Here is a 27,109-nt window from a genome sequence, read left to right on the forward strand (position 1 = left end):
GAGCAGGTCTGAACAGGCAGCCAGGTGTTCCCAGCAGGAACACACTCCAGGGAGCTGCAGCATTCCTGCCCAGCCTCCGCACTGGGGTGGTTTCCACCCGGGGTCCCCAGGAGCGGTTTGGTCTGCGAGCTCTGGGGGGGATGGAAACGAAAGCAGGAGGAAATTAATCTTTTCATTAATTTAGGAAGATGCAATCCATGACTCACAGGCAGCTTGTGTAAATAAATGACATTGTTTAAATCTTATTTGTAATTATAGTTAAAGGCAGAGACTTTCAAAGCTGCACTGAGAATAGGGCATCCAACTGTCTAATTTATTGTTATTTTAAGCAGGTACTGTGTGCCCAAATTCCCCTGGCAGATTATATCTCAGCTTAAGTGTTTTGCTAGAGGTAATTTTCACATGTTCATGACGGCAGCAATGAGGAAGGAAATCAAACAAAAGAGAATTCCATTTATGTTGTCCAATTTCTTCCTCTCTCGGGCAAAGCTGGAAGCGCTTTGTGCACAAGTGCAAAGCTGAGCACTCACTGCTCTGCCTGGCTTGGCAGGGAAGAGAAAGTGGAAGTGAGGAAGGACCAAATGGAAGTGGTTTGGGAAGGGAAACAAGCCAGGAGACTTTCTTTACCCACCATCCAATCTGGGAAAAAAATTTAAAACTGCTCTTTGTGCTCCTCCTGCTCACTCTACACCTGCTCATTACAGCAATGACAACAAGGAGCACAATCTCACAAGTAGATCACCTTGAAAGTCTTGTTCATACATCTTCAGACTCCTGCAATCCCCAACCACAGACTCAAATTTCATAAGGATAAAAAAAAAAAAAAAGTATAGAAAACTGGAATTTACCAAGGGGAAAATAATTTGTGCTAATGCACAAATAGCCCTGGAACTCCGAGCTGCCTGGGAAATGAGCCTGATTAACACCTCACTTAAATACCCCAGGCAAGCTCAGAGGGCACCTGGTATTCCCCATGGAAATTGGTGCAGTTTTGAGGAACTGTCACACAGCTGGTTGTTCCTGAAAAGTTGGACAGAGAACAGAAGTGGTTGGAGAAATGCCTGTCACGTACCTGCTGCTTTTAAACACCTATCTCAGTGCTGCACTTGTAGCATGAAATCCAAGACATGCAGCAAACACATGGAAAATATCAGCCTCCTAATGGATCTCCCTGCTAGGAGCCAGAAGGGCCACAGTCACCCATCTATTCACTGCAGAAGCTGGGCTGGAAAAGAGTTGCCATCCATCCCTTTCCTCGAGGCACTCTTTTAACCATGAGAGATTTCGACATCTAAGTAGAATCAAATCCTAAAATCCTATATTTACCAGGACTGCAGGATATATATATATATATATATATATATATATATTCAGGAAAATTGTTCCCTAAATCAGCTTAACTTTTTTTTTTTTTCCTGCTGCTAGAAAGCTGGACTGCTCCTCCCAAAATGAAGAAACTTGCCTTTCGTGTCAACTCAAATTCCCAAGCGATGGATTTGATTTTTGTTTTGTCTCCTGCTCATTGTTTGTGATGGGACTGACCCTGAGGAATCAGAACTGCTCCTTGCACCCTGAAACCAAAACCAAACAGAGCAGATTTTCCTTGTGTGTTCAGAGACAGGACCAGCAGTTTGTCTTTAAATGCCCATTATTAAAACACACACACTGAACCTTGTCCACCCTGGAATTAACTTCAGATTCCTTTCTTTACTTGGCTGTGCCCATATCAGTGTCTGCCACGAGTAAAAAACCACAACTTGATATCTGCAATGGCAGAGACTGAGAGAAATCTCTTGCAATTAATGCATTTTAAATGCATTAATTCATCTCCTGTGGGGTCACAAACTGCTGTTCCCTTTCTTCTTTAAGGGCCCACAGGAGGACTGCAGACATTTGGGGACAACAGGGGATGTTGGATGTTAAAAGATGTAGGTGTTGGAAATGACAAAGACATTTATCAAATGCAGACACGCTCCACCCTCTCCTATCTTCTTTTTGGTATCATTTCCTCCTTTTGTGTTGTTATTAATGCCACTTTTGGGGGAGAGAGGAGGAAAAAAATTACTCACCTCAGGCACAGCACCCTAGGATACTGCAAAAAGAAAAGACTGCATAAAACATCTATAGACAGAAGGCTCCTGCTGGGTGCTAGAGGCAGAATATATCTCCATTCAGCTAAATGGTGCAATAGAGAAGTGGAGGAAAAACTGCAGAAATTGCTTGGAAAACAAAAAAAAACCAAAAAACTTGTTTTCCTGGAGCTATCATCAGGTTTGCTTTCAGATCAGATGCTTTTTTTTTTCCTGGGCTCCATTCAAATGCAAAGAAAATGCTTGAGGAAAATTGCTGGTTCTGATATTTACACCCTTCACACACGCAGCTGGAATGAGATTTCTGCTGTGGTGGAGCAGCAGCAGCCACGAAATAGTCTAAGCCTAATGGCAGTCACACTGCAAGCACTGCTTAAACATATGCAAAGGATTTCTTCATCCCCCACTATGTACTTTCAAATAAACTTTATGCTTATCTAATTTTTAAGTACTTATTTTTGCAGGAAGTTGGGCCAGTTCAGGGTAAAGAGTATGAGCTCAAGTGAAAGTAGGACTGAAGGAAGGAGGTTAATAAAGGTTAATAAAGGTAGAGGGAGTCACCTCCAGATGTGGCATTTGGTGACATGGTTAGTGATGGATTAAGGGTTGGACTCAATGGTCTTAAAGGTCTTTTCCAATCTAAACAATCCTATGAGATTCTCTGAGAAATCCCCCCCCCACTTCAGCAAGGAAGGCAGAAGCTTCACAGAAGGTAAATCCTCTCAGAGCCTTCAGCAGACATTTGTTGTGCTTTGGTTTCCACCTGACAGCAGCACAAGCTCTGCCTCATTCCATGAGGAAACGCTTACGGAATCAGTCCCAACTTTTCAAGAAGTAGGATTTAAGAACTGCCATCTCCTGGGGGTTTGTTTACCCCTGGGAGATCTGGCATTCTCCTTAAAACAGCTGCCATTGAATGCCTTAAGACTAAACTCTACCAAACCACATGGTTGTGCAGAAAATCCCCCAAAACAGAAAAAAGCCAGGCTCCAAATCCAGAATGCAACTCAATCACATCCAAAAGCTACTTATCTCGAAGTCTCATGGCAAACTACTCATCATTGTGGCCACAGTTGTGGCAATTGTTATCTGCAGGCTGTGAGTTGCCATCAGACATTGCCACCACACTGTTATTTATTTCTTTGCAAACAGAACAATGATGGTTCCCCATACAAACACCTCGCTCAGTCATAAGACAACAAGGCCACAGGTTAACAGAGAAAGGAGAACAAGAAAGCAATGCATCATTTCTGTCCCTCTGACAGGTGTCTGGAGGTTTAGAGTGGATATTAGGGAAAGTATCTTCACTGAAAGGGTTGTCAGGGTTTGGAATAGGTGCCCAGGGCAGTGCTGGAGTCCCCATCCCTGGAGGGGTTTAACAGACATGCAGATGTGGCCCTTGGGAACATGGTTAGTGGTGGCCTTGGCAGTGCTGGGGAACAACTGGATCTTAGAGGGCTTTTCCAGGTTCTATCCTGACCACCTCAGTGCTCTTTTTTTATCATGTAACTGCTGGGAAACAAGCCCTCTGTAAAACTACAAGTAAATAAAATCCTCTGCCTTTTGCTTGGCTACCAAAATACTACCAGTGGCTTAAGGACATTGTCTGGGGTTTCACCCCCACAAAAATTTGATTGCTTAACCTTCCTTATGCAATGAGCAGTGTCCCAGTACCTCCCTTATCAGCTGCTTATTCCCAGAAAGCTGCCCTGCCCTGATCCACTTACTGCTTCTCCCCAAGTCACCTGCCAGAGCAACTCCTTGTGTGGCCATGCCCGGAGTGGAGCAGGAAGGGAGCACCTGGAAGGAAAGGGGAAGCTGTGCTTCTGCTTTACTTTCTCCTCCCTTCAGAAAACAATTTACTTATTTGCCTTAGAAGACAAACTTAACAATGCTACTGCCTACAAATATCCCCGTGAGCCTCCAGAAATGACCAAACGTGTTATTCCAGCTGCAGCATGTCCTAATCCAACCCTGGTTCCAGAGCCTCTTGCAGCTCTTTGAGTTGCATTTATTTCCTCTTTGAGTCCATATCAACTGTTAAGTTCTGAATCACATCCTCGATTTCTGTCACAGTACAGGTATTTAAAAGCTCCCCATCATCATATTTCTTTCTCCCTTTCACACACACTCTCTCAGAATAATGCAGGGAAAGCTCCATGTTTTCATACACACTGAGATCAGCTGCAAACAAGAGGTGTGAAAGGAAATCAGGCATTCAAGTCAACTCATTCCTAAATTAACTGCCTATTCATTTGCAGGGGCACGGTGCTCTGACACACTGGAAGGCCTTGCCAAACAACAGGGAGCAAGGGGAGCATCAGAGCTCTCCCAGCAGCCTGGAAACCACTGGAGCAGGTAGATGAAAAGATCCCTTTGTTTCTCTGAGAAGACATTTTGGGATCGGCCCCTTCTGGTTGCTGCTCCCGGTTTCCCATCAGCATCCTCAACAACACTATGATATTAAAATAATAACCACTAAGTCACAGCTCCACTGTGAGCAGGGATTATTTGGGAGGAGTTTTTATGTGCTATGCTGGGTGGGAAAGCAGAGGCTGTGCCCAGTTATCCCAGGGCACAGGGCAGGTCTGTAGGATGGTGGCTCTGGAAGAAGGGCCATCTGTGGTTCCCATGTGTGCCTGACAGGGCTGAGCCTCCTCCCAATCCTCTTTCCTTGCCCTCCTGCTCTCAGCACCACTGATGGGGGTGCAGCAGCTGAAGAGCACAGGGACTTCTGCAATAGGACCCCCTCCTGCTCTGTGATAACACAAACAGCAACACTTCATGGCAGTGCCCAAAACCAAGCCTGAGCTCTTTCTTCCTTCTTCCATCTATCCTTTCTACCACAGGGAAATCAAGTGTAAAACCTGGGTCTCAGCTGTGCAGTGTAAACACTCTGCAACTGCCCTGGATTCACACTGACATGAAGAGACTCCAGCCCAGCTATCTTCCTTTCTAATCAAGATATGTGTATCCTTTCCTTTCTGAAACTTTTCAGCCCCAAATAAACATTCCTCCTTCACAATCAAACCTCTTTATACAAACCCACTACTAACATTTCCACGGCACATTTGAAAAATAAACAGTTGCAGCCTATCAGGCAGAGCATTTTGCTTAAATTACACACTCTTCCCTAAAATTCCAGCATGTGGTTTTTGCCTTTTTGCCATGCCTGGGGCTGCACAGGAGCACACTGCAGGCCCAGATTCTGCTCCATATTAAACAACATAGAACCCCCTTAGTTTGTTGAGAAGCAGAGATAATGATGGTGACCCTTATCAGCTGAGGGCTGCCAACAGCAGAGATTACAGGTAAGGAGAGGCCAGTGAAGGAATCTATGCCCATAGGGATGGAACAGGTGATCCATGTGCAGAGAGATCCAGCCTCCTGACAGCCCTCACTGTTACTTGTGTGCTCATAACCAGCACAAACTGTGGCCTTAATTGCAATAACTGTAAATGGAAATAATACATAATTAGTGTGTACCCAAAAAGCCCTCCCCAGGCTTCTCAGATTTGTTTAAGCAGCATCTGTGACTACTTTAGTAAGCATCAACACTGTTAAATTTTAGAGCTGAGCAGAAAAGTGAAAAATATCTGGAGCTTATATTATCTTTGTACTTCAGGAGTGACTTCCATCCACAGGTTTAGTTACATCATAAGCCCTTAAAGATCTGAATAATTGGTTAATTCCATTTACTGGTGTATTGGGTCTGGCTGAGCTGGAGTTCATTTCCCCATGTCCTCTTACTTGAGAGATCCATAGCAAGTGTAGTAATGATCATTAAAACAGGGGATGCCCAGAGGATAAAACTGATGGAAAAAGCAAACAACAAAGAATAAGGTTAAATTTCTCAGGACTCCAAACCAAGATGAAACCCAAAAGTGCAACTCAGATCCATCTCTCCTTTCATCTCAGCTTTTCAAGTTCCCAGACCTGATAATAAATGATATATTCTTTCAGATTGTGACACAACAGTTAAACATACAGCCTAAAATGAAGAGACTGGGTGCGAGCTCAACCTCAAAGCATGTGGTTAGATTCCAAACCAGCCAAAGGCTCACAGCAATATCTGACCCTTCCAGCAGCTGAGAGAATCACAGACTCACAGAATATGCTGAGTTGGAAGGGATCCACAAGGATCAGCCAGTCCAACTCCTGGCCCTGCACAGACACCCCAACAATCCCACCCTGTGCCTGGGAGTGTTGTCCAAACACTTGAACTCAGTCAGCCCTGGGGCTGTGCCCACTGCCCTGGGGAGCCTGTTCAGTGCCCAACCACCCTCTGGGTAAAAGGGCTTTTCCTGAGATCAAACCTACCCCTGCCCTGACTCAGCTTCATAGAGCATTGCCTTGAGTCCTGTCTCTGGTCACAGGAGTGAAAATGATAAGAATTGAAGAGCAGAAAACATGATTTGGAAGATTCTTGGATTTTTTTATCATAGCAAACACCTCAGAATTGTTCCTGCAGCAACTCTCAAAAGTCACATTTTGAGGTGTCCTAGAAGAAGACAGCCTGGTTCTCCAGGCCATCCTTCTGCTGGATGGTTACACTGCTGCCAAAGAACAACCTTTACAGCCAGCATGCAACCCAGGTGCTGCCTTCACTCACACCTCCTGCACCCCAGAGCCCTGCTCATCCCCATGGCCTTCCCAGGGCAATCCTGGGGGGTTTCTGCCCCAGCACAACCCACAGCTGCTCAGTCCTCCCTGCCAGGCCACCCCCACCTCCACTGCACGCAGGGAGGCCACGCTGAAGAGCCTAAAGCCTTCCAAATTCCAGCTCAGAAAGGGAGAGCTGCCCCTGGCCAACGTTTCCAAGGGCAAAATTACAGCATGTGGGAATTACAGAGCTGCAGACAAACCAGCAATTTGTGAGGAATTCAAGTCACCAGAAGCGACAAATTAGGGCCACAACTCTAACAAAATTAGACACGGTCTCCTTTTAACCTCGTCTCTATTTTAAGGGCTTTTTTCAAAAAAGAGACTTTGTATTTGTTTTGTTGGTAAAGTTTCCATGAAATTGGGCTGAGAGTAACTGTTTAAGAATGATGTTTCCCCATAACTTACTCTTATACCTTAGGATGTGTAAAATCGTGCCCCTGCCTGTGCAGGGGGTTTCTCTCACTATTCAACAGTGACAGAGTCACCCAGCAGAGGTCAAACTCCATCATTTTTGCCAACATGCTGCTTGGCAGGAGGCTGTCAGCTATGGGATTATTTTTTTTAGGTTCCCTTGCATTCTTCAGCCTTCTCCCCAGTTGGGGACACTGCTGGAGTCAAAAGGCAGCTCTTTCTCAATGTGACTCTCCCTTATCTACATGTCAATAGACTGAGCTATGGAAAAACAAAACAAGAACCAAGCCAATTTCCACCCTGCTCCACTCAATAACAATAAAATCACACCACAGCATCTTTAAAGCCAGGCCTGTTCATTGGGATAATTACTCTAACAGCCCATCCAGGCACGGCCTCTCAGCCCCTGCCTCCAATGGAGAGACCAAAACCTGAAGGAGAAGGAGGAAACAGCTCATCTGCTGAACACAATGTTCGGAAACAAGAGGTGAACATTCCTCACCACAGCAAGATGTATGTTCCCACCCCAGCACAAAGAAAGGCTTCATATTTCATATATTTCCCATTGTTTGAGCTTGCTTGTACATAAGTAACTGCATTTAGCAATTATCAATGGGAGAGATTGAGCAGCTAAAATGATTATCACATTTTTAACAATGCAAGAGCAGAAGCAATGAGGGAGGCTGCACCCTGCTCAGTTCCATCAATGTTCTCCAACTCCAGCAGAGATCCTCCCTTCCATGGGTACTGTTACCTCTAACACCCACCAGTGAGAGGGGCATCATCCACTGCCCAAATTATCCATCATGTGAAAATTGTCCACTGCATGAAAATGATCCATCATGGGAAAATTATCCATCACAGTGAGGGGGCTGCAGCAACGAACCCCAAAGGAAACCAAACTCCACAGCTTGCTGCTTCTCTAAGCTGGGCTTTCATAAAGCTCCCCTGCCCAATGCTGTCTCAGGAATCTTCAGTGCTGGAAAGAGAGTGGATACAAGTCTGTGTGGAACCAAACAACTCTGGATTTGAAACAAGTCAATACTTTGAAGTGTAAAATGTTGAAATGAGGTGGCTTTGTGAGATAAGGAGACACCCTGTAGGCAGTGATGCAGGCAGGGGTTTCAGAGCTGGTGTGACTCCAAGGGACTCAGCAGACTGTGAGGAGCACAGAGGAAGGGCTCAGGCAGCCCTGGCAAGTCCCACAGCCCAGGGGCTGCCCCTCGACCCTGCCCAGGGTGCAGCTGCTCGGGCAGGAGGGGCTGGCACAGAGGAAAAGGGCAGCAGCCCTGTACCCCAGAGAAGGCACAGTGCCCAAGGAGCTGAACAGAAATGGCAAGAAGGGCTTTACCAACCTTCCAAGAGAAATCTGCAGCGTTGCACAAGTGGCTGCTACAGCTCCAATGACACAGCAGCCTCACAGCTATCACTGCTCAGCAATTGCTGGTGTTTTGGGCTGCTGCCTTTATGTATTTAACAGACACCTCCTAACACTGCCTGCTCCAGCCCTCACTCCGTGCTCTGAAAGCTCTGCCCCTGGCCCCCGTACAAATATAACGCAGAGTGTCGGTGGACAAAGACAAGCTTTAGAAGACTGGCAAGGAATTAAGTGTCCTTAAAGCTACTAATTGGGATAGAAGGAACAGGGAAGGCTTATCAGCACAGGCTGCTGGCACACGAGGCCAGAGCAGCAGCCAGCAACGGCAGGTGCACGGCACGGAACCCGTGTGCACATGGAGAGGGACGGCTCCAAACAGAGCAGCTCTTCTGCACGGGGGCTGTGCCACTGCTTGATTTGATCCCACACGAGTGAGAGCCCGGGGCAGGGAGGGCAGGGAGGGCAGGGAAGGAGCCAGGACCCCCCAGGCACCCGTGTGGAAGGAACAGGGCCCTGGGCGGGGTCCCCAGCGGGATGACAGGGGCGCTGTGACACGGCCGGGGCTCTGGGAGACAGACAGGGACTCGCTTTCCCCTGGGCAAACCACACACCACAGAGCAGCTCTGGCTGGAAGGACACTGCTCTGGATTTAAAGGGAAAACCAGTCTGTTAAAAGCCATAGATCCTGGAGCAGGAGGGTCTGAATTGGTGTGAACACCACACACACACACACACACTCTGACACTCGGCCCACAGCATTTGTAGGTGCCACACTCTTCCAGCTCCCCACCAGCCAAGTCTTTTACTGTCTGGCTTTTTAACAACTGCCAAGAGACTTTTCCAACCAGAACTCATAACCTAAAATTATCCAAAGTGTGCTCTTGCTTCCCTCTAGCCCTGAAATCTCATAGAAGCACCCAGGGACTGTTCCTTTAAAAGACAGAACAATTCAGTCTCTATTGCATTCTGCAAAAAAAAAACAAAACCCAAACCAAAAAAAAAAACAACCACCCAGAGTCTAGATCAGGTCCTCCAGACTAAGCCCAAGAATACCACTAAAGAAGAAAAATTTCTCTTGAGATATTTAGATATAATATATTTTTAAATCTACCTTAAAATTGTCATGACACTACCTACCGGAGTCTAAATTATACTTCCAAAATTATATGTATTAATATCCGAAGTGTGTAATTACAAAGGAGCCGATATATTTCAGAAACACCACACTTATGAACCTATTTTTTAAAATAGAAACTTCCTGCACGACTGTAAGATCTGTATTTTAGGTCTCCTGCCTTTATGACTCAACACCAGCAGAGGCAACTGGAGTCCACATGTTTGAATGGAAGCTGCAAACAGGGATCTTCTATATTATGTCAAAGGCATTGATTAAAAAAAAAATAAAAAAATAAAAAAACCTTGCTCCTGCAGAATAGAGAAAGCCCTGAAAACAGTGGGAAAACTGTGCTGTTAAAAAATCTTCTTCTCAACGGCTTCTTTCACTAAAGCAAAAGTTTTATTTGTTTTAAGCTACCAAGAAAACTGAAGCGCTGAAAAACGCAGCTGAAAGTGTGATTAATTGAATTTACAAACAGCTTAATTATCAGATCAGTCATTTAAATCTCCTAACTAGTGATGGCCACCCCATGACCGAGCCTGCCTGTTGTTTTCTGGCAGTCTCTGCACCCAGACCAGGGGCTGAACATCTCTGACTGCCTGGACAACCCGAGCTCTGCCACTGCTGAACACCCAAACCTCCTGCTGCGGGGGGGAACGGCCCAGGAAACCTCTCCCACTCAGGACTGAACCTGCCTGTGCTTCATTTGCACAAGTCTGAGTGAATAAAACCAAACTTCAGCAGGTTACAAAGCCCAGTAAGTCCTAAATGGGGGTGAACATATCTCCCATTCACACAGAAAATGGTATAAATAGAGCTTGACTAAATATTTAAATCAAGAATGTTAAATCCTCATTCAGGTTGTGCTGCATGTGCTTACAGACAGAAAGCTCTCTCCAGCCACTCACATAACTCCTGTTTTTATTCAAACATCAGCTCCACTGCTAATTTATTCTTGTTAAGTGGCTTTCAGCAATGCAAGTGATTTAGATGCACACTTGTGAGGCAAATGTAAGCTTGCAGTGAGGTGCAGTTTGACATTTAAACCATCACATATTTTTGAACATAATGGGACTACAGGAGCATTAATAATTTTGAGCCACTTCCAAACAGAAGTTTTAAAAGCACAATGAAATGCAGAGGAAAAATGATTTACTTCTCTCTTCTTCAGTTACTGTTGCAACTCTCTTGGTCCACAGTCCAAAATCTTGAAAATTTTGGTAGCTTTGTAATAATTTAAAGTATTCCACACTTTTAAATTGGTAATAAAAATGTGCTTTAATACCACGTGCATCTCAGCACACCTTTAAGGACACAGGTAATTCTAACTCTACTTGAAAAGGTGTTTTAGCTTCTGAAAGCTCCCCCTTCTCCAGTGCCCCCAAGCCCAGGGGTTTGAGAGTATGACCCAAAATTTACTTAAGTCCTGAAAGGTCTACCCAATATGTTAAATCACATATAAACAGTGCACTACCTTCACACATCCCACCTTACAAAATAACTGTGAGCAACACCCAGTGATGCCAAGCTGGAATTTGCCAACACGTAAGAGGTGCAAATTTCCACTTCCTAAAAGTACCAGTTTTATGAAGGGAACAGCGAGTGACACTAAACTTTAGCAGTTCTACCAAGACCCTGCTACAATGAAATGGGCAAGAGAAGGAAAAACTCGTTAATTTTATTGCTTTTGCAGCACTTCAGAACAGTTCAAAGCACACCACAGAGCCCACAAGCCCCCAGTGCTGCTCACTGCTTGTGTGCAAAAAGTAGATTAAATAAACACAGAGGTAAATGAAGTAAAGTTGGTTATTCCCTCAACAGCTAAGAAATGCTGTTGGGGAGAAGGGCAGATATTTTCTCTATTTTGTTATAGGAATATGTATATGAAAATATTTCTGTATTTGCTGTATTTTGTTATAGGAAAGTCATCATGGAGAGATCAGTGTTTGCCCTTCCAAGCACTAATACTCAGGTACCTTGTTCAGGTACTTTTGACTTACAAATTCCTGAAAAACTGCGAGGGGAAAAAAAAGAAAAAAGCCCCATATCCTAATACTACCACATGAAATCATTTTTTGTCCTCCCTCTTCTCCTCCCCACGAGAGGAGGAACTAACACATCCAAGACAGAGCTGATCAGGAACTGTCAGTTTGAATCAGAGCACTGGAGCTGCCAGTCACCAGTGGCCCTTGGGTGTTTTGTTTCCTGAATATACAAAAGATTGTTATCCTGAAAGTTAGTCAGCATTTCAGGCTGCCAGACGGAAATAACAAGACTATTAGAGATGCTTCCACACTGGTCTAACTGCAGCAGCACCTGAGTTCTAATAGCTCAGCACACCAACACGGGCAGTGACCCCTCTTTATGAGCCACGCTGGTGCAATAGAAATAATTTCTCCTTATTGCATAGTTTGCACAGTTGGAATTTATTAATAGTGCTGCAATTCCATATTAATTATTATTTAGCACCAACAGCAGGCCTGAAACTGCACAAAATTAGTGCCTGGCCCAAGGCACTTCAGCAGCCCTGATTCAGTGTCTCACAACCAACATTTCACACACCAACCTGCTCCAGGACCAAAGCCTGGACAGCAGTGGGCAGCTGGTGTCACATCAGAGTATTTATCCCCTGCCAATCCATAGTGGCTCTGGCTGGGAGAGAGTTCACAAGCACAAATGTGTTGGAGAAAACCAACTGGCAATGCAAGCATGAAAATCCAATGTCTTAAGGAAAACTATTAGGAAAGAAATCCTTTCAGTCTCACATTTACAGATGAAAAAGCTCTCTGCAGAGGAACACAGCAGGAGCACACAGTGATTTGTGGACTTCCCAAACCACCCTCCTGGTGGCAAAGCTGGACTAAAGCAACTCCCTGAGCCAGGATAAATGCAGAACACCCAAGGTCATCACCACCACCCGGGCACTGTGAAATGCAAAAGGTGACAGGCAGAAAGAAAATTGCAAATCAACAGCAGGGCAAGACCCCCCTTCCAGCTCCAAACTGCTGTGCTGGCAAAGCCTCCCAAAGGATCCCTCCTCTGGAAGGAGAATATGCAGAGAGCTCAGATCAGCAAACCCCAGCACAGGCAGGGAATCAGAGCCAACCTTCAGGCAGGTTCCAGTCGGGCCCTGCAGGTTTCACAGCGACACGAGGCCCTTGGCCACTGTCAGCTCACCCACTCTGGGTGTTTGCCATGTGGCCAAGAACCCAGGCCTGGCATCCTAACACAATAATGACATGTTTCTAACACAAATACAGAAAATGGGAAGCTATGAAACAAATAATTAACTGTGATCTGTTATTTACATAATTATTGGCAGAAGCCTGAACAAGGAGTAAGATGGATTACTGCAGTTTTGGTTCAGCACAGCCTTAAAATAATAATAATAATAAAAAAATCATCACATGCCAAGGCTGAAAGGATTTTCATTCCAGCACAGGGTTCTCTCACTCTGCCAGCCAAGCCCCAAGCTGCTACTGCAGCTATTCTATGGATAAACCCTGGGCTTTTCCCTCTGCTCTTCTGTTCTGGTCACCAGCAGAAGCATAAGAAAGGTATTAAAAAAAAAAAAAACCAACCCATAAACAAAGAAACAAATAGAAAAACTCTGTAGGAGATAATATCGTTCACCAACAACATAACCCTGGTATGTTCATATTTCTGAAGCCTAAATTTAGGTCTGGCAAGGCATAAAGCTGAGTTTTTCTTCTGTATTTCCTCTCTCTCTTCTCTTCAGTTAAAATTGCTCTCTGATCTCAGTTGTGGTAGGAGATCAACAGTTCTGGAGAAGGTTGATTGATATTTATTCCCTTAAAAAACCAGAAGTACGGAATAGTGGGAGCTCCTGCACTGCTCTCATGACATGCTCCACTGCTGTCCAGAAGGATCAGCCTGACAGAAGGACCCAATTCCTCACTCTGTGGTTTCACACAGGGGGAGATAACGTGGGGATTCCCAGCCATGCCTTGTGTGGAGCCTTCCATGAAACACAGCACCCTGAGGAGTGGGGAGAGCCCACCAGAGCACCCTGAACAGCTCATTCAAGAGCCCTCCAGAAGTGACCTTCAGCCACCTCCTGACTGGCAACAAGTCCAACGTCATGGCCACAGAAGTGCTGGATTGCACCTCCCTTCAGTCTCCCAGGATCCCATGCATTCTCACTCTCCTGATTATTTATGTACTGCTGTAAAACCAGGAGCACGGAAATTAGTGCTCCCTCCCTTTCACTTCCTTTCCCTGCAACCCTACAGAAATAGCTGGGTTACATCAGACACGAACACCCACAAAACAACAATGCAAACAGATGTGTGGAGGAGAAAGGTGCACGAGGTGCCTGCTGTGCTCACCAACTCCAGCCCAGGAACAGGGGGAGCTGATTTACAGTCCCAAGCTCAAAGTGGGGATCTGATAGTTAAGGACTCACAAGTAATGGTTTGGTTTGGGGGGTTGTTGTTTGGTTTGGGTTGTCTAAGGGTTTTTTTCATTTATTTTGCCTGTACCTGTCTCAGATTTGCCTCTTGACTTTCAGACTGATTCCCCAAAAAATGCGATTTTCAAGAGATGGCCATGCCAAACTCCTCTGGAAACCATGAGGTGTTGTTCACCTCACTTACACCTCTCTGGGCTCTGAGCCCAAGCCCATTCTGCTCAAGTCCCATTAACTTCCATGTCCCCTCAGGCACTTCACAGGTCCTTTGTAGAACTCATTTTGAGCCCACATGATTTTTTTCCAGAACACTCATCACCTCACATCCATAATTCCAATTTCCACAAAACTCTCTCAGCCAGAAGGGCATCATCCTCCATTATCCATTCCCAGCAGACATCTCCATCCTTTGTTTTTATGATGCTCATGGTGCTTGGGAGATGCAAACACTTGCTGAAAGCTGCCCTTCCCTCGAATCCCTCCTCACCCTTTGGCTGTGCTGCCCACAAAATAAATCATATCTGCTCATCTCCTAGAGCCCCTCACTAACCAGTGCTGCCTCCTGTCTCCTTCAGAATCCCCCATCCATGGCCTACAGCTCTCCAATATCTCTGAGAGATGTGGATCAGAAGTACCTTGGGTGCACCACCTGCTCCAGTAGAAGCTGCACAGTCATGTCCTGGTCTATAAAACACACCCAGCAATGATGATGCAAACAAGCAACAGCTCAGCAAGAGTTCAGATCACCAAATTTCCTACTCTCTATCTGTAAAACAAAATTCCCATTGAATCTCCTTAGTAGGTACCAGGAGCTTTTAGCAACAGTTATAAGGAACGTCAAGACCTTTACAAACCTTGTTTCATTCAGACAACGTTGTAACACCTTTCAATCACAAGTTCCTCAGCACTTGAAAGCCCAGGGATGCCATATTAGGGGAAAATTTGCCAGTTTTTAAGGACATCTGCTAAACTTTGTAACCCACCATGCTCCGTAACCAGCACCTCATTTGCTTCTGATGAAATAAAGACTAAATATTTTCAGTTGTTCCTATTAATTGTACAAGTTGGCTGATGGAATTTAACCCTAGGACAGCTTGGTATGGTATTTGAAAAGTCCTGAAGGAATGATTACAGAATTCCCACACTTTTGACCACAAAGCTTCTGATATTGACAGTCGGGGAGATCAAGGGACTAATAAGATCATCACATTATTCTGAAGAACACACTCAATATTTATGAGGATCTTAACTCCATGTAATAAGGGCCACATTCACTGGCTGTGATGGCTTGGATGCTTTGGGGATAAAATTAATCAACATGCATGAAAGAGGATCTCGGAGTCAAACAGGAAAATCTGCCCGTAATAACAAAGATAGTCACAGCCTGGCAAAGCTACAGCACAAGGAAGAAAAAATACCGTGATTAAACATAATAAGACTTCACTTGAAATGTAAAGTACTCTGGAACAAATTCTGCCAACTCACTTAAGAACTGGAAGACAGGAAGGAGCAGGCTCTGCAATAAAGCCCATCACAGAGGGAAAACACAGCAGTAGGGAATTAGATGCTGCTACACAGTCCCCTCCTCGTGCTGCTGAGCACTTCTTGTCACCTGCTTTTGAAGTGCAGGAGGTTCAGTCCTAAATTCTGCTCCCAGTGCAGGACTTGTTGAATTCTGAGCCAGTCACAGGTACCTGCTGTCCAAGTGAAACACTGTCATCCTTTCACAAGCTTTCCCATGCGTGAGCTGCTGGCGCTGCTGCTCAAGTGCATTCAGTCAATATTATTTTCTAATATTTTCCAGCATTGAAGTCCTTCCACAGCTCAGTCCTGGGCTGAGATTAGCTCAACAAGAGACAGAAGAATGAAGAGCTTGCACTGCCACTTCATGGTTTCCTCCCTGAAGCTGTAAGCACTGAGTCTTGTCACAAGGCTCTCTTTATCCCATTCCATGTGGGATCTCAGGCTGCACGAAGCTCATTCAGCAGGAAGCACACTCTCAGGTGATATGTTACTATCACAAACATGAGTTCACAAGTAAAAAGGAGCAGTTTTGGCTCATAACCTCTTGAATGTCTTGGCACTTGAGAGTTAGTGCTGAACCTTTCCTAACCCTTCAGCTGGGGCTCGTACAACACAGTTTGAAACTCGACTGTCGACTTTCAACGATCATTTGCATGCATGTATCTTCAAAGAATGGCATTGGATTTGCAACTATGTGTTGTAATGAGAGGCTAATTAACACAAATATGGCTATTAGCAAGTTGCAGACACTTAAAGGACAAACCCAGCAGACCAGAGCCTGTGACTGTGTGACAGGCCTGGAGAACCTCAAGGATGAGCTGATACCAGCCAAGGCTCTGCCACTAACTCCATCACCACAGGCAAATGGCTCTACAAACTCGGTTTCCCCTTCTGTAGTGGGAGAGCAAGACTCATTTACTTTGCTGGGGAGTTCTCCAGCTTAATTAAATCGTTACCTTTAAATTAAAGGCACTACAGAAATGCCAGGAAGTAGCGTCTGAATTAGAAGGTGGAGGTGACACCCTAATGAAGCAACACTATTTTCATCGTCAACAGCAAAAGGTCACCCGTGGAATAATTGTGAAACCGCATTCCAAGCTTCTGAAAGGAAGATGACTTTTCCCAAAACTTCATTAAGGGAGAAGATGCATCCCAGCATCTCCAGGTGGCTGAAATGCTGCAGCTTCACAGGTAAACCTACAGTGGTTTCACTGCTGCTTGTTCTCCCTTGTCCTCCACTCTTGGCTTTCCTAACAGCAGCAAAACATCACAGCTCTCGAAAGAACGCTTTTTCCACAGGCAACTGTTTTCAGGATGATCAGGGACCTATTAAGAAAATTGCAGAGGATCATTTCCCTTCAAGTTGGTAATGCTCAGCACAGTTTTCAGTCTTTCCTTTCCAAGAGCCACAGTGGAGGCACTCCCACTTTTTGTCTGGGACAGCTTCTCTCAAATATCATTATATTTTAACATACTCCACACACAGTGGAAATTCCCAACTCTGTGTAAAAATAAGGACATTATTGAAATATCCACTACTACAGTGTAGGCTTTTTATTTTTAAAGTACTGGAATAAACTTAAACCACAAGAAACAGGCCAGTCCTTGGTGGAGGCCCAGTTTCACCATGTATTCCCAAAAAAGCTGCAACTTAGTGTCAGGTGTGAAGCTGATAAGTCCTCTGTCTGGGAAACTGCCCCCAAGTTCTGCCCCAGATACCAGAAGTCACATCCCATCCTAAACTCATTTAGTCCATACTGGGAAGTCATTAAGCCAAAACCAGGAAAACTGGCAGCCACTTTCTTGTGTCTTGCACCTGAAAAAAGGTTACCCAAGAACAACTCATTATACACAATGTCCTTGTGTCCAGAGCACAAACACCACAAAATACCACATTTGCTGTTTACTTTGTAGCAAGGCAAAAGCTTTTACTTTTAAATAAAGCAAGATGTGCTAAAGCAGGGGTCAGCCTAGTTCTTTCTCTTGCATAAGATGCTCTTGCATTGACTGGATATGTATTATCCACCTTCTGTGTGGATATGTTAAAAAACAGTGGAAGACACCCAGGGAACTACATTTGGACCAAATAACTCTGTATATGACCTTTTTTCCTAGTGACCAAACATATACTAAATATATACTTGCATACACTTGTTATATATATATACATACACACTAAATATATACTTTTTCTTATACTTGCATTTATTTTTAGAAGGCCAAAATGACTGAAATCAAGTTCTCAGGTAAAACAGAAATTGTACTTGTAGTACTGTGCCCATACAACTGGATTCTCTGTTTGCTTTTATCTGTCTGTCAGCTGCCTACTAATTGCTTTTGAGGCCACTGACCTGCTTTTGACTAAATTTGACAGCAGGAAGAAGTCCCAAAGCTCCCAACACTTCCATTTAAAAAAAAAAAAAGGTTGGGTAGAGGCGAGACTCTCCTAAGACAAGAAGAGAAAGGTTAATGACAAAGGTCAACTCCTATTTGACGTCAGAGAACCCACAGGAGGGATCACCCTTGAGACACAAATCCTCAGGAACCCCTTTCCATTGGTACTGATGCTCTTCTAACACTTGTTTCAAATGGAGCTGGAACCAGAAATTAACTCCAGTTCTCACAACAGTTCACTGGCCTCAGGTAAATCATAACTTCTGATGCTACTTCCCCTGCCATAATGTGGCTGGTGTTAAAATCCCTTATTACGTTGCTGCAACAATTCATATTTGAAATGTACTTTGAAGGTCTGGAGAGTTGTATTCACTAATTATTACCTGTCTTGAGACATGAGCTGAATATTCAAAGTGCCAGCTTGATTCATCTGCAAGTGCACATCACATAAGCATATGGTATGCACTAAGACTCAAAATACAAAAGCAAAGATTGCTTTCAGAGAAGACTTTATAATCAAGTCAGTTTTGAGCTCAAAACATATAATTTTTATTACCACAGCTCTCCTATTAGGCTGGATTTAAATTATTCCATGTTTTGGATTAGCACTTTATAAAACACCAGTTTGAAAAGTAAATACCAATTGACAGAAGACAAAAAGGCCATGCAAAGTTTGATTCTGTCCCCAGGGGCAAGTCTGATGTCTGAGACCTCAAACCTTTGATATCAGGCTGAATGCTAGCAGATAAGTTGCACGGGGCAGTTATTGAGCACTGCAAAAGCAGAGTTTATCCTGCAAACACTGGCAATCACAGCACTGGGACTGGCAATGCCACACTGCAGTAGGCAGGCATTTTTGTCTTCTGCTTGGTCAGGCACTTTCCAGCCTTCCCAGAAAAGATGCTGCTTTCATTTCTTGCAGGCGGAAAAATCAGATGACAAAGGTCCTGCTGAAAGTACTACAGCAAATAGATGAACTAGATAATGACTTATGATTTTTTTTTTTTTTTAAGCATGCACGAGGGGGAAATAGCTTCCCAAAAAGGAAACTTTCCGTGCATTGAAGGAAAATGGTGCTTTGTAGTAAAACTCTCTGCTAGAGAGGTTCCTATTTGAGGGCAAGGGAGCAAACTACAGTTTCCTTCAATAATAACAGGTTAACCTTGTATCTTCAAGCTTCCTCCTGGAGCAGACTGACGACCAGCCGAGCACTCAATACCTCCCAATACTGGCCTTTACATTTCCTGAAGGAGCAAGCCCTGTCTGCAAATAATAATACAAAAAGCCACAACAGTGCCAGCTAAATTTTCCTTCTAATCCTCCCCATCTCCCTACTCCAGACAAAACAAATACAGCCTGGCCAACTTATTCTGACAACAGTGACTAGATTTATGCCCCTTGCACTCTATCACTGCCCTACAAACATACATTATTTTAATGCAGCATAAACAAATATCTGATTTGCTTAACACCACATCGAGTCCTAGTGATTAAAACATATATATGCATAGAGCAAAATTTATACATGCACAAACCCCTTTATAAGCTCTGAAGATAAAATTATCAGTATTGCCAAACACAGAATATGCATTATATTCTAATGACATGAGACAGTTGATTACCAACAAGCCTACTTCGTTTCTAATCAGGAAAAGTTTAGTGATGATCTCCTTCCCTGCTGGGAAGGAACGAAGGAGGAGTCCTCTCTAGGGACGGCACAGTTAACATCCCAAGGCACATTTATTTCGGAGCTGAGCCTCATAGTAGTAGTACCCACCGAGGCACACAGCGCTTCACGCAGCGCTGCTGGTCACGCATCCCTCAGCGCATCACATTAAAGTGTTTACCTCCCGAAAACCGAGCTTTGCAAAGTGCACTGCAGCTGCCTGGCGGCTCCTCCTGCGCCCGCTCCTGCCAGCTCTGCTGTCACCTGCCCGGGAGTTCTGCAGGGAAGGGACCCTCCTTGGCACAGGGCTGAAGGACAGCCGGGTGTTGCAGGCGCTCCGCAGAAACAAAGCGAAGGGCGATCTGCCTCGCTGCGATTTCCACCCCCGAACACACGCTCGCATCCCCGTTCCGCACAGCCCGTGTCCCCGCGGCCGCACCTGTCACCCTGTGCCGGGATCGATAACGCGGCTGCCACCGCCCCCCGAGCCTCCCCGAGCACCCTCTGCCCGCCGCCGCTCCCTCCCGAACCCCGCCGGCTCCGCCATCCAGCCCGCACGAACAAAGGGCTCTCCTCTCATTTTCGACAAAATTCGCACAAACTAGAGAACAATACCGGAGGGGCCGCACAATGGGCACCGCATCCCTCCCGCCGGCCCCGCTCCATCCCCGCCGCCCCCCGCGCCGGGACAGCGCCGGGCACGGCGGCGGCCGCCCCCGGGGCCGGGCAGGGCGGGGGCTGCGCTCACCTGCCACCGTGTACCGGTCCAGGTAGTTGAGCACGTTGCCCACGCTGAGGATGCCGGCGGCCGCCACCCGGGCCCGGCCGAGGCTCGGCGCCTTGCGGAGGGCGGCGGGGCGGTCGGGGTGCTTGCCGCCCGCCGGCGGGTTCATCCTGCCCGACAGGGTCTGCACCTCGCCCTCGGCGCCCCGGCCGCAGCAGCCCCGCTCGCCGTCCTCCTCCTCCTCCTCGTCGCCGGCTCGCAGCCGCCCGCCGCAGCCCGGGCTGCTGCCGGAGGAGCCGTCGCTTTCCAGGCACATCATGGGCTGCGGGAAGGGGGATCTCGGCGTGCGGGGTGACTGACTGAGTGACGGAGGAAGGACGGACAGACCGACGGGCAGCCGGAGCGCTCAGCGCCGCATCCCCGCGGCCGCCCCGAGCCTGCCCGGGACCGGCCGCCTCTGACAGGCGGGCGGGGCTGGGGCCGGGGGCGGGGCCTCCCGCAGACCCCGCCCACCGCGCGCACCCCGCCCCCCCGGCCCCGAGGGGTCCGTCAGACCCGCCCCGGGCGGCACCGCGGAGCGGCTCCTCGGCCGGGCACAGACCAGCCCCTGGGGGGTCTCCTCGGTCCGCCTCAGCGCGGCCCGTCAGCCTGGTTCAGGACGGCTTGTCAGCCGTGTTCAGACGGGCCCCGAGAGTGTCCCTTCAGCCCGCCGCAGCCGTCCACAAACCGGCCCTTAAGGGGCTCCCCTCAGGGCGGCTCTTCAGCCGCCCCTCAGCCCCTCACAGACCGGTCCCTGAGGGGGTCCCTCAGCCCGCCTCAGTCCAGGCATGAGGAGGTCCCCGCAACCCCCTTGAGGGCGGCCCCAGTCCGGCCCTGAGGGGTCCCCTCTCAGGCCCCCTCAGCCCGCCCCAGCTGCCCTGAGGGGGTCCCTTACCCCGCCTCTGGACGGCCCCTCAGCCCGGCTCAGAATAGCCACGAAGGGGCGGTTCCTCGGCACCTCAGCCCGGCCCTGAGGGGATTCCCCCTGAGGTCACCTCAGACCAGCCATGAAGGCGGTTCCTCAGCAGCCTCAGCCCGGCCATGAGGGGGTCCCCCCTCAGCTCACCTCAGCCCAGCCATGAGGGGATAGCCCTTCAGCTCACCTCAGACCAGCCATGAAGGCGGTTCTTCAGCAGCCTCAGCCCGGCCGTGACGAGGTCCCCACATTCTGCCTCAGCCTGGCCCTCAGGCGGTCCCTTCAGACCGGCCACGAGGGCTTCCCCCTCAGCCCATCTCAGACCAGCCACGAAGGCGGTTCCTCAGCTCACCTCAGCCCGGCCCTGAGGGCATCCCCCCTCAGCTCACCTCAGCCCTGAGGACATCCCCCCTCAGCTCACCTCAGCCCTGAGGGCATCCCCCCTCAGCTCACCTCAGCCCTGAGGGCATCCCCCCTCAGCTCACCTCAGCCCTGAGGGCATCCCCCCTCAACTCATCTCAGCCCGGCCCTGAGGACATCCCCCCTCAGCTCACCTCAGCCCTGAGGACATCCCCCCTCAGCTCACCTCAGCCCGCCCCCTCAGCCTGGGAGTGGCCGGGTCTTACCTGCCCAGCATCACCAGCACAGTGGGACCAAGTAATGACTTCCCTTTCTCTACCTTTATTATTCTACAGCGCTGCACAGCAGGCTTCAAACACACCGATGAGCAGAACTGTGTAGTTACCTGGAAAAAACAAAAACTCTCCTTGCCTACTCTGAGCGCCCAGAGCTGTCTAAAGGCACAGGGACTGTCAGGGAAGGGATGATTTGAGGCAGGGCAAGGGCTCCCTGGAAGGTGCCACCAACCTTGCAGCTCCCTGCCTGGCCCCAGACGATTTTCCTATTGCACAGAAGTAGCTTCAGGAGCAACATGCATCTTCAAAGGAAGTAAAATTGCTCCAGAGCTCCCCTCACTGCAAACAGTTCCATCCCGCTCCCTATAAAGTTCCACCTTTGAGCTAAGAACGGCCAAGAGACATTTCATTTCAAAAAGAAGAGTCTTCAAAGAGATAAAAGTGTTCAGAACCAGAGTGGCTCCAGCCTGTCATACCTGTCGTAAAACTACAAAAGGTAACTAAAAACAGAGAAATAAAATGATTGCTGGAGAGCCAGCGCACGCTCGTCCAAGAACAGCACGTTAGGATTTCGGATTTCTCTCAGTCTGTTGATCTTACCTAAGAAAATGTGTCATGATTAAAGTCTTTGTCTCCGGGATACACATTTAAACAAACCCCCACCGCCTTCCTCTGCGGAACGTGGAGCTCTCACAGCACAGCCCGTGTGTGTGCTCAGCATACCTGGCTGTGTCACACCCTGCCACTGATGACACCAGGGACAGACTATGTCAGAAATCTGGAGAGATACCACCAAGGGAACCCCCGGGACGCTGCTGGGGGGAAAGGGCACTTTTTGATGAGTCAGCAGCAATTCAGGGCTGTTTGAGCCTCTGAAGAAAGGAGCAAACACCCTTCCTGGTGACGTGTGACACTCCCTAGCGGTAAATGACATTTTAATGCTGAGAGTGGGCCTGCACAGACATTCCAGAGCTCATTTCAGTGACAGAAACAACACATCTGGATTAATGATAATGTTCAGGTTGACCTGTTGAAGTCTAGGGGAATAATTTTTTACTCCCTAGCAGCATCTGCAGTTCCAATGTGACTGACTGTATGGGAGAGGTTATACTGGCAAAGCTGCTTGTTCACATCCCCACTAATTCCACTATTCCAAGGGTGTATGTAATTTGGGCAAGTGACAGTGGTCACCCAGAGTATTTTATAGCTCAAAAGGAAACAAAAACCAAAACCAAAACAAAAACCCAACAGAAACTAGTAGAATTAAAAAGAAGGAAAGAGGGAAAAGGAGTGAAATGGCTTCACAAGGACCACCCAACTTGCCCAGCAGTGGAGGCAAAACTCATGTGTTCTTTAAGCCAGACATATCAGGCGTTAAACAGAGCTGAACTGCAGGTTTAGGGAGCTCCAGAGAGACCAGCCAAAGTGTCCAGGAGCCCTCAGACACATATGGTCTGATCCACTGTCTGTTCTACTCTACTTTTTTCACTGCTTGGGCTGCCCCTGGGCTCTGCAGATGTTCAGGAGATGTTAATGAGATGTTCTGCAATGTTCAGGAGATGTTAATGAGATGTTCTGCAATGTTCAGGAGATGTTAATGAGATTAAAAGGCAAGGCAGAATTAAAGACCTTAGTCTTATGGATCGAGTGGTTCTCCTGAAAGCAGCTAAGAAAGCAGAGCTTTCTCAAGGAACTGAAGTTTAATTTTATTTCTTTCCATTTAACCAGTACCAAACACAAAACCAGAGGTGACACTGAAGCCAAGGTGGTTTACTGTATGTTAAAATAACTGCCTAAGAAGGCTGGGGAGTGACTTCTCCAAGTCCTCTTGATCCAGCAAATCCCCCCAAAAAGAAAAACCATCCCAAACACCAACTTAAGGTCAGTGTATATGCTCCAAAGTTCGAGCAGGCCATCAAACATGGAGCAATGCAGGACCAAGGCTGCAAGAGCATCCTTTTATTTCTGACACAGAGAGGAGTTTCAGCTCAGAGACATCCACAGATACAGCACAAAGAGGCATTGCTTGGGCAGTGAGTTACATGGACACACAGCCAACCTTAACACCTTCAACTGTACATGGAAAACTCACAAACACAGCAGATGCCACTGCATCCATATGAGATTTATATAGGAAAAGCAGAGGGAACTGGAAAAAACGTGATAGAATTGTCTTTAGTGGCAGGATGAATCATATGACTGAACTGCTAAAATCACTGGTTACCACCTCTTAAGAGAAACAGCGTGGATTCTAGCTCAGAGACATTGCTGGGTTTGGCTGTTACAGGTTGTTGAGAGGCAATTTGATTACAATGTGCAAGTTGTAACATGGGGAGAAAAATGCCAGTTTTAAGAGCTCTAATCAAGAGGGAAAAGGCATAGCAAGAACCAGAACAATGGCTGAGAGCTGGAGTTAGAAAAGTCCTAATGAATCATCTGGTTCACATTTGTTACAGAGTGATTATCCTCTGGAACAAAATGCTAAAGAAGGGGTGTATCCTCTACCCCTCTATCTCCTTCAATCCAGGTTGATTGCCTTTCTAGAAAGTGCATTATTGAATTCAACATGAGCTGTTGCACTCCCTGCAGAGAGAACGGGGGGTAATTTCATGATCCAGGAGGTCAGGCTGGGTGGGTTAAAGTCCCAAAGCTGAAGATGTGAGTCCTTACTCTGCTTACCAAGCACACAACATTTTCTGCACCCACTTCAGTTGCTCGATGGATCTGAGCCCCTGGGAAAGCACATTACACCAAGCTAGTCTTGAAATGGTGGTTACAAAAGAGGAGTGTCCCCACAGCCCTGGTGATGAAGGCGGGTGACATCTTCCCAGGTACTGGGGGTACTGTGTCTGTCTAAAAGCTAGGAAGCTCCCTCACACTGGGATCACCATCAGGAGGTGTGTGGATACAACGAAAAGCAAATCTGAACTTAGGTAGCTCATCCTCCTGCTTCTTGCAGGTTGTGCAGCTCATCTCTGCTCCAGGAGGAGCTCTGACCAGTCTCTGCAGATTCCACTCCCAGGCATTAGAAGGGCTAAGAGAATCAGCAGCCTTCCTGCAGAGAAGTGACACAGCCTTGTGCATGTCCCTGGGAGCCCCTCAGCCCACAGCCCATCACTGCCTGGTCCCAGTGGCCACAAACACAGTGCACTGTGTGGGTGACACCAAAGGACTGCAGGCACAGGTCCTTAACCAGGCTCTGCTGAGGGACCCTGCAGGCACCTGGCTGCATATTCAGTGAGGCAAGAACAGACTCAGTTGTTGGTGGCCCTGCTCTGTCCCAGTGCAGTCAACAGAGCTTATCCCTTCAGGGATTATTTTCTTCCTTTCATTATTTTGTTAGTATCTTAAAAGCTCGGAAATGTTTATTTTAGTTTATCCTAGTCTGCACTTATTGATTTTCCCTTGCCTCCAGAGTTCCAGAGAGGGTCAGTGTGAGCAGAAGCGCTGCTGGTTGACAACAGCTATAACTTACCTTGGAGCAAACAAACCCGTATTTGCAGTGCACCAATATTCACTTCAGTGCATAGTCCAGCCGGCCCATGGGCCAGACCTGGCCTGCAGGAAGCTTATGACCAGCCTCCCACCTTCTCTCCCCTCTGTTTGCAGAGGGGAATAGGGGGTTGAACCACCCACAGAAGGTAAACCCCAAATGTGAGTCCTGTTTTTAACCAGGTTGGACCTTACGTAGTCGTGGCAGTTACTATAGCCTGAGGAACTGGACCATCAAAAGGACATCACATGGCTGTTTTGGAAATAAAGGAAATTATCTCTAACCCAGCTTATTTAAAATCCAGATTTCTTCTTCAGTTAATAAAGATCTTGGGGAAAAAAACCTCATTTTATACTTCAGAAAGTCACAATAATCTCTAAACCGTAACTGTCATAGGACTGGAGTCTCCCTGAAATAAGGTTTTGCCAAAATGTGCACCAGTGTAGCCACTACCATTATCAGGAGCAGTGACTGCCTTCAGTAATCTAACATGTTCAACTGTAAATAATTATGACTCAAAGCTACTTTTGTCCTTTTCCAGGATTTTCCTTTGTGTGATTCAAAATTAGGACTCACACACACACACACACAGCTTCTCATTTAGGAAAAAAACAGCTAGACAGAACACCAAACTGCAGGATCACAACCCCCAGATTTGGCTTTATAAGCCTTAAACTGACCACATTTCATGAAAGGTCACATCATCAGGTGGTGATCAAGGCTGTGAGAGCAAAACACAGGACAGTGACAGGAGTCTGTCCAGCCCTGTGCATTCTTGGGCTTCGAACAGATTGCAGCTCTGTGGAACAAGAATCCCAACCCTGCAATTACACACCTACATTCCCATTATGCCCCACTGTTATCTCTTGGCTTCCTTTTTCTTCACAAACTTCTCAGCTGAATTAACCTGTTACTGACAATTGATTTTACCCAGCAGCATTTACAAGCTCCTCCAGCTCAGAGGTTTCCTGGGACACGTGTGACCAGGGAGATCTGATGAGCATCAAGCAGCTCTTCCAAACCAGGGAAGGAGGATATCCATTAGCACAGATCTCCATGTTTTCCAGCAGTCACTCTCTCAAATTAGGCTCTCTACCCTAAACTACCTATGGAGACCAGCCCTGCATTTAGCTATTTAATGTGTTCAACACTCAGTGATGTGAATCAGCCCCTGGTCATCACCCTTTTCCCTCTACACTCATATATGATCCATCTCACTGAGAGAGCTCTGGGCACTGACCATGTCACCTCCAGAGCAACTTCATTAAGCAAGGAAGATATGAACAGTCCCCTAAAGTGCACAGAAGTTTAAAAATCTCTCAGAAGGCAAATCAGACTTGATGTTGAAAGGATAGTAGTGTTTTAATCCTTGAATTCAACAGAAACACAACGGAGACAGAGGCAGTGAATGAAAGGAAAAATCCACGAACAGAAGCTGGCATCCCAAGGCCCAGTTCCTTCCTGATCCTTGCACTGTTGTGCTTGAAATGATAAACTGGATGCAAAAGGAGCTGTATTTCCATGAAAACATTTAGCTTTTGCAACAATACAAGCAGCTGCTCTCACCCTCCCCTACAATCCTACATAAGTGCCTGAATATTTGTTTGTGAATTTTTCAGTTACAGCAT

The 27,109-nt window shown here is 46.9% G+C and overlaps 1 protein-coding gene across 3 annotated transcripts in view; it reads right to left on the minus strand.

The window, feature by feature from the left end:
- The window catches only part of SPNS2 (SPNS lysolipid transporter 2, sphingosine-1-phosphate), a 133,445-nt gene extending 109,948 nt beyond the window's left edge, over positions 1–23,497 (minus strand). The window contains exons 1-3 of one of the 3 annotated variants that reach the window (XM_051809309.1): positions 22,465–23,497; positions 21,940–22,372; positions 20,423–21,742 (exon numbers count right to left, since the gene is read on the minus strand). In XM_051809309.1, coding sequence (XP_051665269.1) covers positions 20,423–20,717 — 295 coding nt within the window. In that variant the 5' untranslated portion in view covers positions 20,718–21,742; positions 21,940–22,372; positions 22,465–23,497. Of the gene's footprint in view, positions 1–20,422; positions 21,745–21,939 lie in introns of those variants that run through there. The other 2 variants (XM_051809311.1, XM_051809310.1) reach the window with 2 other exon arrangements.
- Between the last annotated feature and the right edge of the window lie 3,612 nt (positions 23,498–27,109).

Source organism: Manacus candei, unplaced genomic scaffold, assembly GCF_025592945.1.
Source record: "Manacus candei isolate 608988 ecotype Guabito, Panama unplaced genomic scaffold, ASM2559294v1 h1tg000076l, whole genome shotgun sequence".
Taxonomy (NCBI): domain Eukaryota; kingdom Metazoa; phylum Chordata; class Aves; order Passeriformes; family Pipridae; genus Manacus; species Manacus candei.